The sequence below is a fragment of the Phalacrocorax aristotelis genome, chromosome 17 (genome assembly GCF_949628215.1).
Source record: "Phalacrocorax aristotelis chromosome 17, bGulAri2.1, whole genome shotgun sequence".
Taxonomy (NCBI): Eukaryota; Metazoa; Chordata; class Aves; order Suliformes; family Phalacrocoracidae; genus Phalacrocorax; species Phalacrocorax aristotelis.
The window spans coordinates 7,907,765-7,922,610 of NC_134292.1; the positions used below are offsets into that span (position 1 = coordinate 7,907,765).

The 14,846-nt window shown below is 38.5% G+C and overlaps 1 protein-coding gene across 2 annotated transcripts in view; it reads right to left on the reverse strand.

Annotated features, from left to right (window-relative positions):
• MED27 (mediator complex subunit 27) overlaps positions 1–14,846 on the reverse strand; it is a 95,396-nt gene that overhangs the window by 49,829 nt on the left and 30,721 nt on the right. For both annotated transcript variants that reach the window (XM_075111849.1, XM_075111850.1), the window contains exon 3: positions 7,385–7,515. In XM_075111849.1, the coding sequence (XP_074967950.1) occupies positions 7,385–7,515 (131 nt within the window). The remainder of the gene's footprint in view (positions 1–7,384; positions 7,516–14,846) is intronic.

Genomic DNA, 14,846 nt, shown 5'->3' on the forward strand with positions numbered 1-14,846 from the left:
TTCAGTGGTGGGGAAACACTGTTGAGAAGAAAACAAGGAAATTAGGATTATATCAATAACTTTTCCTCCCATGCCCTGGGATACAACTTTAATATTAACCGTATTTAAGGTAACCAGAAGTACCCAAAGGTCTCACTAAACCCAAAACGAAAGGTGTATCTTTCTCTAACAGGGTCCAGTCCCATTTCTCCAAAACAACTTGTCTAAAAGCAACTGTTGGCACCTCTGCTTGGTAGGCAGAAGGGAAACCTGAAGAAAAACCCAAAACAAACCAAAACATGTCTGTATCTTAAAATAACTTTAAAGTATCATATTTTCAATAGCTGCTAAAATTCATTATGATCTGAATTTGTCAGCACTTATCCTCCTGTAACAAAGCTGTCAAAATAGTCATTTCCTGTTTGCTCATTACTCTCTACTATATTCTATATGGTTTGAAAAATTCGCCTGGGGACATTGCTATTCTCTGAAGCAGTGTTGTAGGCGGCAGTTTGAACAGGTTCATATTATTATGTAGTCTTCCTTTAAAAACTAAGGACTACATATACACTACTTGTACTCCTTTGAAAAATTTTGAGGGAACGCATACCATGGAACAGCATTGTTACATCATACCACGCCAGCACCACTACATTTAGAAAAGAACGGAATGGACAGCATGGGTCTTATAATTTAGATTGATTTCCCTCTAGGGAATGGACAAACACTCACAAAAGCACCTGTTTAATGAGCACAATCCTTTTCATCAGAGGTTACTAAGAACTAGTACTCTAGCGAGCTAGATTAGCTTTGGTAGTTCAAATACCAGTATCTAAGGGGGGGAAAGCCAATATTTTGGACCCTCTGTGCAAAATTATGGACCTTATAAAAAGCAAGACAAAGTAGTATTTAACAAAGATTGACCATATACAACAAAACCATATGCATGGGCAGTAAAAAAAAATAAAAGAGCAAAGAACCAATTGGCTAAGATTCTTTAAGGGAAAGTAAGTTATTTTACAAGCTGATGAAATACAATATAGAAAGTTTTAAAGAAACTTTCTCTTTAGTTGAACCAGGTGAAACATTAGAGGCTTGAGTATCAAAACATCCTGCAAGATGTGCACATAAACTCTGAAGACACTAAAAATCAGTCTACCGGTTAAGGATTGATGCAACCTCACTGTATGGCAATACGCTGCAACTTACACCAGAACAGCCTCACAAAACATCTGCAGAACAGGTGTTCACCAATTTACTAAAAATAAAAAGAAAACAGTACAGCAGTGTGGTCCAAACTGTGCACAAGTTACCAAATACTAAAATTAATGTTTGATCTACATGGCACATGGCTGCAAAGTAATTAAACTTATTCATGTAAATATTATTGTTACAATATAAAGAACTGATTTTTAATCTTTTTTTCTTCTTATAAAAAGGGATTAATTTGCGGAGCAAAAGGGTCACATATTTCAGCAACATGTTCTTTTACACTTCCTGTTGAACTGCCTTGCTCAAGTCAAGCTAAAGGAACACCGTGAGAAACTTAAACATGAACAGGGATATTAAATGAGCTCCTAGTACTGAAAGTTATTGGAAACTGATCTCTTCCTTATTAATACAATTCCCCACCATGTACAAAAAGATATCTCCATGTTCCAGAATGCAAACAGAGTTTTAATCTTTAATTATATTCTCAACCTCAACTCTTCTGGAGAGAAGTACAGATGTGGGCCTGAGGATTATTGCTTTATTACATTATCATCTCTGTGGTATTTAATGAATATTGATACTTAATGCAGCTTTGCCAGTAGGGGGAAAGAAGAATTTTAGAACTGCACAAAGAAATTCTGATGACTTTTCTCACAATGGAAAACACAGCCACACACTTCGCTCTTCTACTCCTGAATACTTCTAAGCAGAGGCCCAAACGTTAGAATACAGCCCGTAATACTGAATGGGATCACTGCAATAACAACACTTGCATGTTCAACAGCCAAATTCCCCACAGCCTATATGCCAGGTGTCACACTTAACTGGTAAATTGGATTCTTGGTTTCAAAGTATGAATCCCCCGGCTGGAGTTTCAGACTGCTATAACACAGCGAGGTCAGACTAGACAAACATCATTTAAACATACAGTCTTAAAAAATACAAAACCTATGAACATTTATTGGCTTAAGCATGCTTTTCTGTTATCTCTAGAATAATCTGTCCCGCCTCTCGTAATGAAAATCCCTGAACCTAGGAAGCAATTAGATGCTGTTTATAAAACAAAATGCTAAAAAAAAAGAATTTTCCTCCAAAAACTCTTGGCAAAGGGCTCATCAAGATTTTTTCTTAATGTAAAAATGATAAATTACACAAGCTAAGTTCCAAATAATTTATTCTGGCACATCTGATGTCTGGGTGTATAGTTTATATATACACACATACCTTTCAGTTAACAGGTAAAAATAGCAACTTTTTTTTGAATACTACATCACAGACTATTTTAAATTAAATTCCTTCATCAAGACTCAACTTGTGTCCTGAAAAAACCTCTTGAACAAACACCATAGAAGGTTTACAGTACTACTTATATGCCAGAACCCCTAAAACTGATAGGCCATTAATGCTATGGAAGAACAACACTTTGACTACGCTGGTTTGAATCAAGCTACAGTAAACACGGAGTTTGGGATATCTGTAAATTTATTTTCCAAATCCAGATGAACAGAGACCTGCTGAGCCAGAAAATGAAACTTTTAAAGGAGACCACTCACTGAAGAGCATCTTTTGCTAATGTAGCTCCAAAGGATGAAGCAAGGATGGACTTTTAAATATATCCGTCTTCTCTAGAAGAAGAATCCAGATGGATTCCAGCAGAATAGAGAACTCCTTCATCTCACCCAGAACAAGCAGCAGGAACAATGTGGCCCTCCTGAGTCTCTGGCCAGCACTCTATCCTCAAATTCTTATTATCTCCTAAAAGAAAAATTATCTTCACAGCTTTGTTGCTCTTTTATCTAGAGCAATATCATGGGAAGCACTTTTTTTTTTTTAAATAAAGGAAAAGTAATTTTGCTGATCTGCTCCCAGCAAGAGAGTACAAACTCAGAGATTTTTACTCAAGCTATAACAATGTTTTCACTGTCAGGTTAGGGCATACATCAGAGCACAAGAGATTTACAAGATGAGTTGAAGAGCCCTAAAACAAAAAATTGGACTCTTTTACTCAAGCTTCTCTGTCCACTGAGCCTGAAGTTGTCAAACAAGAACCAGACTTCCACTTGTTTATAGTGTGCTTATTTTCCCAAACCCGCAAATGTCACAACAAATGACCCTAAAAGGCACCACAAAGGGCAAGAGTCTCAGTACCTTTTGTGGTGAGTGAGTTCTTGTTCTCTGTCTGGAAGGAAATTGCCAGAAGACAGATGATTAATCTGGGAGCACTGAGAAAGCCCCACACAACAGAGCTATCAAAGTCACAGGGTTCTCAGCTGAGACCCCTAAAAATTCCCATTAAAACTAACCAACCCTCTTGTGTGTGCCAGTGAACATAACTGCAAGAATATAGTTAACATCCTGTGCTTTCTCTTTTCTTTCTTCCTCCTCATCTCACGGTAACTCGCTGCTGACTTTTTTCAGCTAGACAGTGACATACCAGAATCTGTTGGGCTCTCAGCAGGGTGGTGCACAGGCAGGAACTACCTCGGTGGGCACACTGCTCTCAGCCACGCCAGACTCTTTGGGGCACAGAGCTCGGCTCCCGCGGGGTCACGGACCCAACTTCATAACCAGGAATTTGCTTTTGAGATGTGGTGCCAAGCAGAATAATACAAGGTTAATTAATGGTGTCAATTACTACATTTCAAGATAAAAAAAAGAACCTAAGAGCCATCATTCCTTAACATATTTATTTATTTCAAACCAGAAACAGCCGTCCTGGTTTTCAGAAGGGTTGCATATATATGCTTTCCTAGTCACTTGGAAGGAGCTGACAGCTTTCAGCACTTCAGCAAACACTGCTTTGAGATTCTTTAACAGAAGGAAGGAATCAGCAGCCAGATGAGAAGCATGTGAGGGAACGCATCTATTAGCAAGTACAGGGAGATGTCTTGTTAATAGAAGACAGAAGGAGGGACAAAGTAGGGAGAGAAAGAAGCCAGCAGTTAGTCATTTTCTCATACAGATACATTTGGCTAGACATGAGATGCATATCAATCTAGTATTCCTTTCTGCACTTTCAGAGCCAGTGAAAACCAATACTGAAAAGCAAAACTGAACACTAAAAGGCCTCCCTCCAAAACTGTTCAGCACCCTTAGAAGCCCTCAGATAATAAAAACAGTGAGAAAATGAAAATTTTACTGATAGTGGTTGCACAGGACAAAGAGCTTCAAGTTTTAAAAATAACTTCTTAATTCAAAATGGCTGCTGCTGTTTCAGGTATCTACTAGTGAAAAGCTAGAGCTTCTCACTCCCAAACCAGAGCGCATCAAGAGGCGGCCTAAGGCTAGCAAGGGACAAATGAGTGGGCCCACCAAAAGTGAGCTTCACCACTAGCGAAACCCTTTCTCCGGCTCCTTCTGGCATAAGGCAGGAAGGGATACCCGCGCCTCCAGGACAGGCTGAGAGGGGTTTGGGATTTTTTTTCTTTAGTTGGTTTTGGGCTTTTTTTGTTTTTCTTTTTTTAAAGCCATTTTGGAGAGGAAAGGAGAAGAAAAAGCAGAGCAGGGAGGGAGACGAAGGGCTCAAGTGAACGATGAGTTGACACAGCACAAGAATCAAGTTTTGCGAGAAAAGCCCCCATTTGCATATGTTCAGTCTGTGGAATGAAACTCAACTCTCACCATAGCAGTGAAGGCCAAAGATATGGATTAGCAAGATAATTGCTCAGCTTGCATCATTGCCATTAAAAACGTAATGTGCAATAGCATAAGTTACCCATGCAGTTTCTTCAAGGAACAGGAACATATACAATTTGGTAACCTGCTCTCTAACACTACCTTTAACTCAAATTAAGACCTGTTTAATATCAAAACTATCCATATGCAGAATCTGTATAAAAACAGAACAGTTTTTAGTAGATTCTTTGTCCAAATCATCACCTATGTTACCTCCCAAGCAACCGTGTTTCCTTCACTCCCTTGCTGGCCGAAAAGGATTACTGCGGTATTGCTACTTGCTCCAACCTACTGCCCTAAAATGACATTTTGGCATATAGCCGGTTTTAACCACTTACATTTAAGAAAATCTCTAAATAATATAGTTACTCTGAACAACATTGAATATATACTCAACTCATAGCACATTGTTACTCAGCCCAAAGACTTGTCACTGAACTTAATTTTAATTGCATACATCAAAGCAAAAAAAGGAAAATGGAATAGTTACCCCTTCCCTGACTAATCAATAACGCAAAAAAAAAAAAATTTTCCCTGAATTGCCATGGGAAAATTAGTATGCAGTATGCCTTTCAACAAGATATGTAGTTTTGCACCTGGATGTTTTCTTCTTTTGCATTTTAGAGGGAACGAAGAGAAAGGAAAAAAAAAAATCACAGCATGATTCATCATTATTTGCATGAAACTACAGCAAAATCAAGATATTAAAATCCATTTGCTGTATTTTTTTAATACTTTTCATAAGCCTATTTGCATAAGTCTTTTCATAATCCGCTTCTGCCCTGTGTTGGAGACATGATATTGAGCTCAACAGGTTTTTGATTTGATTTAATATAACTATTATTCTCTTCTTAAGACACACCAAGATAACAAATAAGGACAAATATGGAAAGGTCAAAGAGAAGCCAGAGAGGAGGAAACCGGGGACAGATAAAGGGCCAGCTCAGCATAAACATATTTTCCCTGTGAATAATGCTTGAAGTGGTAATAAGATACTGAAACATAATTCAACTACTAGCTCAAGTTTAGTTAGCACACTAAAATTTCATTCTATCTGCAAATTCTAGCTAAATGCAGCACTGAAGGAAAAATCACCTGCAGATAAAAAGACATACGATACTTTTAAATGTGTACATTACATACTCATACTAAGATTTATACAGCTGCAACTGTTCAAGTACAGACTCTTCTATGCAAAAATGGAAGCTAGCTCCTTCTGTCTCACCATACATATTTCTAGTAACCAGAGAAGCTATAATTTAAAAAGAAAAAACAAAACACCCCAAACAAACAACAAACAAAAATCCCCAAAACCAAAACACTGAAATATTTTAAGACCTCTGAGTAAAAACTGTGACCACTGACGTCACAGTACTCTAGTTTATAGACTTCTTGGAGAATTCCAATTGTAAGCTCCAGATAAACCTGATACCAAAACAAAGGAAGAAACTGAATTAGCCAGTTTGTCACAACATACCCTTGTTCTTTCATAGATATAAGAGAAATAACATCTGGTTTTCAAACCTGTAGTTCTGGTAGAGCTGCCCTTCTCGCCATTCTGCTTTGTCTGACATATCAATAAAACAATAGGTCATTTTATGAATTCTTGAATTAGCAGCCCTTTAAAGTTAATATACAAGGGGAAAGCTCTGTTCACTGATTTTTTTCTTCTCATTTCATATAAGGAAAAAACTCTAAACTTCCTTTCATTCCTTTATCAACTTAGGCCTGGGGACTTTGGTGACAACAGGGACTTTTTTTATTACAACTATGAAGTTTTTAGTAGCACAGTGTTTATACATCAGTGATTCTTGTTCTGTGAAAAAGGCAGGCAGTTTCCACAAACTACACGGATACTCAGTACAATGAATAATTGCTTAGTACTTCGTTTTCTACATAATAATCATTTTCTTATATGTAACTAAATATTTTAAGCAGTTTATTAATTTATAAGCTTAGTCGTGGACTTCTCTGTGTTTTTGGCATCAGTACACAGACTGCCTAAAGTGTTGATACTCTGTGTCCTCAAACAGTTTCTAAGTGTCCTCATAATTGCTTGTCACCTGTAAAAGAGGTTTAGATCCAATGCAAAATTAACATATGGTGAACAGATGGACTCAGAGAGACTTTGTCGAGAAAGTACACACACCAAAGACTTTTTGGCTTCAGCCTTTCAGGACCTTCAGAAAAGTCCTACTTGAAGCTCCAAGTCATACTAATCAGGGGAACATCATTCCTCAATGACAATCTTGTGTTGCAAAAACGTTTATGACCTGCTACAAAGCAGAACCTTGCAACTTTTCTGTTGTCACAGTACCTCCATGAACAGAAGCAGCAAAATACTGTTTCCATAGAGTACCCCACCCTTCCAACAAGAATAATTCATCTTGTATGAAACAAAAATGCAAGCACCAAGCTGCTAATATAATGACTTTTAAAAAAATAATAATTACAATAAAAGGTTTTTAAAAAAAATCCCCCCCACCATGTAAACTCTTCAAAATATTCCATTACTTACTGAGGAGGTAAGACAAGAGTTGTTGGCTGGGCTTTTGGTCTGCGTTTTGCAGATACTCCCATCTGGTTGGCTGAACGTTTCAAAGACTGCTGATTCAAAAGGCCAGATGCTAGCCCGGCATGGTACTGCAACTGCATAATAAAAAACATATATATTAAAATATACACCACTGCAGTACTCTATCTATGTCAGACCTCTACTATCTGTACCATCTGATTCAAATTACAGCTAGTCAGTAAGTTAATGTATGTATTTCATATATATTGCTTGGATGGAAGATGATTCGAACAAAAGCATATTTAAAATGACTGGTGTGAAATAAGCATTACATGGAAATCATGCTGTAGGCAAGTAAGATGATGAATCCTCTCAAGTCCTAACTCTCCTGAAACTTGGGCTTTCTTTTAAATGTTGAGACTGTTTCTCCTCTCAAAGGATCAAGCATTCTTACTTTTCTGAAGAGGATAAGAGGAAGAAAGACGCAACCATTTCTAAAAAGCTGGTTTATGTAGTGAAAGAACACTCATCTTTTTCTCTTAAACAAAAACACAAAACATTCACAAAGTTTCTACCACTGTAAAGAAAAACCTAGCCTTTAAAATACCTGCCAGCACATCTCCACAGCACTGCAACAGAAAGATTCACATTCAGCAGCTTTCTCCTCTAACCTTTTATTTGCCAATGAAAGACCGATTTATGAAGGATGCAATGTGAATCTGCAAGATTTTGAGCACACTCCCATTGCTCGCAGATATAAGAACAGCTACAGTGCTGTGTCAGTCCTGAAACCAGCTTTGAGTGCAACAAGTTACAAGCTCGCCTGTAGACACCTTCAATTTACATTCTTAGTTCCCCATTTCTGAAGAGAAGGGGGTGGAAAAAAAGTTCAAGATTCAGTGTCAGACAAATGCAATTTCCTTCACCATTCCACTCCCTACATCAATGTGCTCATTATCTAAAGATTTGTTGTGAAAAAGGTGAGCTGTTTAATAAATTAACAACTCTCTTTCCATGATCTGCATATAAAAAAGGTTACATTTAGGAAACCATGACTTACAAGTGTTCAGAAAATAAAGTAATCTTAGGCAAAGCTATTCTGAAAAATGAGGGAAACAAAGCTTGGTAAAGCGATCTACTCGACGACAGCTATTAAAATGAGTGAAGCTATCCCGTGAGCCAATTTGACTCAAATGTCAGTGCTCAGAGCATCCATAAGGCTTTTTAACAGGCTCCTGATCTACTCGGCTGCTTTGCCACGTGATCTCGGCTGTGGCACAACATGAAGACACATCGCATTCCTAATGGGAAGAGAACCGTGCCCTGCCAGGGAAGGGGGGCATTGCATTGCCCCAGTGGCTCCGCTTACACCAATGAATTCTGCTCAAATTTTTTTTTCTCCGACAGATTCCTGGAGGGGGCGAGGGGGTGGAAATCAATGAGAGCAATGGACAGTACATGTTTGAAAGGCAATGTTTCAAAGTGTCAGGGGCTTAGTTTTCAATCTTCACTACCAGAATTTGCAGCGAGTGCAATATGCAGGGAATTAAAGGGAAAGACAGCTCTGACAGAAGACCCCTCTGACTCCAGGAACACACTTTTCCCTTTTCTTCTTGCATCTCATTACGAACAGCCCTCCTTCAGCCATTTTGTGCTGTTGACACCATTCACTTACGTTCACTGCACAGAATGACACTGACAGGTATTTAAAGTAAACAACATCATTTGGACACTTGCTCAGGGACAGAGGTAATCACAGGTGCTAATCAGAGATGAATTTTAAATGCAACCTTTTAAAAATATTTCATAACCTCCCGGCTAGTCTGACATTCTGTGGTCAGGCATGAAAAAAAAGGAATTAAAAATAAATATATTCTAAAACACAATTATGTCCTTGAAAGCTCTCTCCCAGTGATTAAGCTATTTTCACTAATTGTAAGTATTTCTTTATAATCTACCTTTGCTCCCAGGAATGCAGATCCAACTGTCAAAATCTATGAGGGCCATTAAATATTTACCAAACCATCCTTATAATGGGAGAAAAGGTCAAAGTTAATAAAACTGACAGGCAGTTTCTGTCCAACTTGATTTATACATTATTAAAGTAACACTTACTGTATTGCACAGAATGCATTCTGTTTTGGGGGCAGAGGGGTGTTAACTGAAGAAATTGGGGAATTGTTTCTTAATCATTTGTTCTGAGGAATAGAAGCAAGATTGAAAATAGTGCCAAAGCAGTACCACTAGCATCAAAACTATAGCCAGGAGATTCAACAGTCCTGGTGGATAACAAACGTGCCACATCATTCATTTTTCCCCTTGCAAAATAAACACCTTTGTCTGCCATCATTGGCCATGACAGCAAATCTCAGCTAAAAACATACCAGTCCCATCAAAGTTTTTGTTTACTAACAAAAGAACGCCATTTCCTAACATACTATCTTCACCTTAGGGAAGCCACATGAAACGTACTGTCAGAGGATATCACGAGTCCTAAAAGGCTCATGCAGGGAAGCTGAGATGAGCTTGTGCATCACAAACCCTTTGAGGGTTAATGAACACATAGAAACCACATTTAGCTCAAGAAGTCCCTGAGCCAGAGACTCCTGACAGCCGGAAGAACCCTGGGGAGGACAACAGGCATGTGCTTATAGGTACTGCTGGAGATGAGATATGGGGCTACACGAGCCTTTGGTTTGACCCAGCAGAGCTGTCGTGTGTTTCAGTTCATGTCTACAGAGGTGTGCTCCACACAGGTCTGCGAGAGCCTGCGACCCAGCGCAGCCAAGAGTTGGGCACTCATGGATGGGCACAACTGCCTTTTCTACGTGTTTTCCCAACAACCTCCCATCTGCTTTTGACAACTGTGCTCATTTAAGCCAGCAGAATGGTAAACAGCAATAGCTTTATCCACAAAATATGCTAAATACTCACTGAACTTGAATATTGGTGCAGCACTAGGTAGTATTGCAAATCATTTCTTTATCAGTCGCTAAGGAATTCCCCATCATTCTGCAGCTTTATTACAGCAAGCATCCATGTCTTTCAGCCTTGGGGAATTCCAACTGGTTTATGTGAAGCTAAGCTCTTTACTTCCTAATGAAATATTCCTCCGTAAAATTTCAACAAGATTGATCTTTCTTCCCAAATACATGCAGATGAAACATAAAATGTATTTCAGAAAACTAAGAAATAAAAAAACAACAACAACAAAAAATCAATTTATAACACTTAGCAGCTAGGATATATGCCAGTGCCAACTTGTACAGTTTTAGGATGAGTCTCATGATAGCTGATATTTTTCTTAAAACTGTGGTTCCAAGTAGATGTGTGAATTCCGCATTTTAAAATTAAAGGAGAATCTAGTTCTCAAGGATGTAGGAAAAGTACTGAAACTAACACTTCAATCCATACAAAAGCTCTACCTGAAGGTAAATAAAAACAGAACTTGGATTATTTTTAAATGTCATTGTTTTTAAGATTCATTATTTTTCAATGTTAATGGCAACATGGCCTCTATTGTCTAGAAAACATTATCACTAATGTTTTACAGGTGCCATAATTCACATTTTCACAGTGTTCCTGAGTATATGAAAACTATGTTCATATATTAACGGCTCTCAATCTTCCTCACAAACTGAAATACATCATAACAGGGATAGCACTTTGGGATTACTTTTCTCGCAGTAGTAATTGAAGGAGGGCAATTTCTTCATTTGTGTTAGATGTTTTTGGCTTTCGCATGAACTATTTAAACAGAGGACGTGTCAGAAAAATACAGACTGGATTTAGTTCCAAAAGCATTATTTTTTTAAAAAAAGTTAATCACTTAATATCTTTTGTTTATTCTACCCTGCCCACTCTCTTCTTGTCAGAAACGAGGCAACACACCCCCTAAAACAACCCCTCCAGCCCCCCTGCAAGATCACAGTTGTCTGAAGATGATCTTTAAGGTCTGGAGCACAGAGAGAACTTCTGCTACAGCCAAAGGGCTCAAACCAGACCAATGCAGTGAAGCCCCTTCATTTAACAGAAATGTACCAACCGTACCATGACTGATTATATTTTGGCCTATAGGATTACTCGACAATCTATGTTATGAAACAAAAAACATGTACACAGAGCTAATTTAGAACTTTTAAAATTAAAGCTTCATCATTAGAATCATGCTGGGTCTAAAGGTGTTTTGTTTACATAATTCATGGACTGGAGATTTTGCATGTGCTGACTGCTGACCAAACAAGTCATTACACTTCACTTACTTACAAGGCCATTTAAAGTTGCAAAAATTGGTCAGGTAGGAAGAAGGGAAGAGTCAGGGGGGGCGGGGTGTGGAACCACCACCCAAAAAAAGCCCCATCACTTGGGGCATTTACAATCGATCATAACGCACAGTTGCACGTTGAACTTCGGTTTTTCCATTATTTAAAGCTTTTTAGGCACCAATAGGTTTTCTTTAAAAAGTGAAATCAGAAGCATGACTTTTCTTTGTGACCACATTACCCTGTTGTGATATTTTTCCATTCTCATGTAAACACTTACAGACCACATACAAAGTACTTTCTCAGATACAGGTAATATTAAAAAAAAAAAGTTCCTCCAAGAAATGGTGTTTTACAGAAGCGGCTGAGAGATACTTGCCCATTACGGATTTTTCTGAGCTCACTGTAATGCTGGCGAACTCATGCACATGTGCCTCCTTTTAAGATGCACAGTACTTTGCCCCTCATCATTAAATTATTTCTCCCTTGCAGCTAACAAGGGATTTGTCTATTATGATAAAACTCTAGTTGTTCTTTTGAAAAGAGCAATGAGCCAGCAAGCAGGACACTCCCACAGTTTCATCTCTGCAGACTAAAGTAGGCAAGAGAGAAATTAAACTACCTTAATTGATATTTTTAAGCTTCTCTCAGATAATGAGGCCGGTTTGGAAATTCTCTTTTTCTCCAAACAATGTTTGATCATTTTAGGATAGCTGAATTCTTGACTTGGCCAAAACAGCATCAATAAACCAAAAGAGCAATCTCCAATTTATTTACTCATTGGTCTTCCTCTTGTGGAACTGGCTTTTCAATTAATGGAAAGCTAGACGTTGTGCCTTTGCTCTAGTTCACAATTTAATTAGGACACTGTGTTCTATTTTTTCAAAGCACTTATGCCCCCCAAACACTTTCCAGTTCACAAGAATATTTAAGTAATAAATACCTTTCGTGATGGGAACAAAGGCTATGTCCATTTCATTCTTTTTTAAATCCCTGTACAAAAGTTACTGGATCTTTTCCTAAACACCCTGATCTGACTAAACTATGAAACTAACGAGCTCGCACTTCTGTTAAAAACCTCTCACGTGCAACAGGTCTTATTTGCATTGCATTGAGATGCACAGCACCATTGCCTCCCCCTGGTTAATAAACCTGGAGGTGTGGAGCATTCTGAGGACATCTACATGCACATGCCCCTGCAGAGTCTTTTCCTTTAGGTCTCTCCTCCTCCCTTCCCAAGGCTAGGGTGTTGAAAAACAAGTTTAGACATTTATACATAGATATATATATAAAAAAAACTACAATAGCCAGAAATGCATTGATACTTATCCCTGTTTCTTTTAACATCTTGTCTTCACTACCCCTTTTATTCCATTGTTTTTGAATTCCTATTTTTGCTGAGAGCACTGTTTTAATTAGTGTCAGATTTCTGCCTTGAAGTGTGCTCTTCCCATACTTTTCTTTCGAAAACACCGAAGTTCTGCTAATGAATGACTGCATCAATGTTCCCTCACTCCAACACTGCCTGCAAGTCTTTGGCTTTTTACTATGCAGAGATGGCAAATCTGGTGGCACTTTCTTGAAGGAATTGGTCAAAACTTCAGCATCGGCATCGTTGCTGCCAATGGAATTATCTGTGCTGAGTCTCTGCAAAAGCCACTACTCCTCCTCCAGGTGTTGGGGTTTGTTTTTGGTGGTTTGGTTTTTTTTAACTTAAAGTACTCTGGAATCCATTTAATAGTTACATCAGTTTTTTGGATAATGTCAACACAAAGGGACACTACACAGCCAACAGGCTCTGATGTTTAAAGAGATCTAGTATTTGAAATGGATAACGAGGCAGAGCAATCATAATTTGGGGCTACACACTACCTTATTTACCTCTTCAGAAGAGCTGTATTTTATGCTTAAGATGTTTATAAACACTTCCGGGTGCTCTGAAGAGCTTGAACATATGTATTTCCCGAAAGATAACTAAACGAACTGGCATTTCATTGGATATGCAGCTACAGCCCAGACACATAACAGAATCACAAAAAGCAGAGTAAAACTATTACACTGCATTCAGCATCTAAATGACAAAAAACCACATGCAGTAAAACAGCAGTATTTTCAAGTAACCATGAGCTCAAGGGTAGTAGTTGGTACAGAGGTTGTCCACTGATACGGAAATGGTCTTAGTGTCACTCTGTGTGATATATTCAAACTTGTGTGTTCATTTAATGGATTTCATTAAAGTCTAAAACCCAAGAAGTGCACTTGATCAGTATTTGACAGAAAATCCAAGTTCCTTTTTGACAAAAGTATTATCTTTGCATAGGACAAATAATCTGTAGCAGGGAGAAGTCATCACTAAAACTCAAGACTGAGTAAGGGCACAATTAGTACCTTCCCCCAGTGCTGCTGTGCTCCCTTAAACAGCCACCAGAACTTTGAACGGAAGATGCTGCTCTCACACTAAAATTAATATTTTCTAAAGCCCTAGACTTAATCTTTGGTGTCAAGGGCTCAGGTGGCAGCGATGTCAGTATAAAGAATGGCCTGCTGTCTCGGTGACAGGGGATGCTCAGGTGCTTATGTAAGAAATGTGAAGACACTTTAAAACTGAGTGGTAGAATAAAGGGCTGGAATCAGGGTCAGCAACACTCTTCAAATTGTCTAGCAGCATGCATGACTTGCAGCACTGTGGTTGGCTTTACCACTATAGCAAACAAACTACTTTTTCAGATGAACAGAGAAATAAACACTCTTCTTCAATAAAATGTCTATAAGGTGCTGCTTACGCAAATCCAACTAGTCCAATTGTGCCATCAGACAAATGGGAAAAAGACAGTCAAAGAACAGATGAGAGGGAAATCCGTTAGTGGATAAGCAATGTAGCAGTAATGACCCCGGCTGGTACTTGAGCTGCTAAATTACTTTTTTTTCTAAACTCATTAAATTTAATTATTTTAACTTCTGTTAAGTGCCTTTCCTTAGCTTTGGTCACTTGCACAATAATTAAAATGCACAATATATTTAGACTAGCAAATACCCACACTGAGTGTCAGGCTGTAGCTATTAGCCTAGCAGTGGGCCTTCCTTCCAGCATACGGAAACCTGGCTTTACTCAGTCTCCATGGCCTTCCTGAAAGGGAAGGTGTACTCAAAGATCAGAACCCCAGCATACAGTTCACCCCGACACAGGTATGCCGTGGGCAGAC